General features: G+C 37.2%; 1 protein-coding gene across 1 annotated transcript; it reads left to right on the top strand.

The window, feature by feature from the left end:
- Positions 1-230: 230 nt before the first annotated feature.
- Positions 231-685, top strand: LOC106751323 (prostaglandin reductase 1-like; the record flags this gene model as incomplete). Its single annotated transcript, XM_014632205.1, has 1 exon — positions 231-685. A coding segment is annotated over one exon (342 nt), but the record flags the coding sequence as incomplete, so codon positions are not given.
- Between the last annotated feature and the right edge of the window lie 316 nt (positions 686-1,001).

The raw sequence follows: 1,001 nt of genomic DNA, 5'->3' as shown, positions 1-1,001 counted from the left end.
ACTTAAGAATCCGACATTTCATATGCACCAACCTAATATTTTATGAAGATACTGATTTTATCAAATCGCAGTATTAATCGTTCTCGGGATTCCAAAAAGTTATGAAAAGTCCTATAGAAAGAAATGTGGCAAAAGATGAAAAGAACAGTTCTTTGTTCTTTGTTTGTCAAAATTTTCTCGGGCTTACTTAATTTACTAATATTCCTTGTTAGACTTTGTTTTATTCGTAGGTCGGCGGAGATATCTCGAATGCAGTTTTATATCAAATGAGACTATTTGGCCGGGTAGCTGTATGTGGCAGCATTTCATCGTATGACGCGGACATTACATCTTTGCCGCAGTGCACGATCCTCCAACCAGCGCTGTTGTTTAATCAATTAAAGATGGAAGGCTTTATCGTGAATCGTTGGAAGGACCGCTGGTTAGAAGGGATCCAGCAGAATCTTCAATGGATTCAGGAAGGCAAGCTCACTTATCGAGAGACTATCACGAAAGGTTTTGAAAATATGTTCGACGCTTTCATCGGTATGATGCGTGGCCAAAATATTGGCAAGGCGATTGTCCAAGTATAAAGATCAATGTATTGTAAGGAAATTTGACTATAAAATTTCGATAAAACACACATTATCCACCGAATGTTGCCGTTCTTTTGTTCTCGGGCGGTACATTCAAATGAATAATAATAATGAAATAATAACTCTCGGTTCGGCTTACTAAAACGGTCTTCTTTATTATATACATTTGTTCTTCGACGAACATCTCGCGCTATATACAAGGTGNTTAATCGGCCCAGTCGAATATTTCGAAAACCAAGCCCGGGAGAGAAAAATTTTTTAAACAAAAGTTGTTTGGTTTCGAGGGGACCATAAGACGGTACCATTGTTTTGACCTTGAAGAATTATTTGAAAGTCACATGAAGATTACCTCAATTTTTTAAAATGGCATCCTCTATTTTTTTATTACATATTCATGTAGCTGACCTCGAGAGCTTTCCAAAACAC

Source organism: Dinoponera quadriceps, unplaced genomic scaffold, assembly GCF_001313825.1.
Source record: "Dinoponera quadriceps isolate SergipeBrazil2010 unplaced genomic scaffold, ASM131382v1 scaffold11186, whole genome shotgun sequence".
In the NCBI taxonomy this organism is placed as follows: Eukaryota; Metazoa; Arthropoda; class Insecta; order Hymenoptera; family Formicidae; genus Dinoponera; species Dinoponera quadriceps.
Note: the sequence above shows the minus strand (reverse complement) of the source record. Positions and strands in the feature narration are given on the sequence as shown.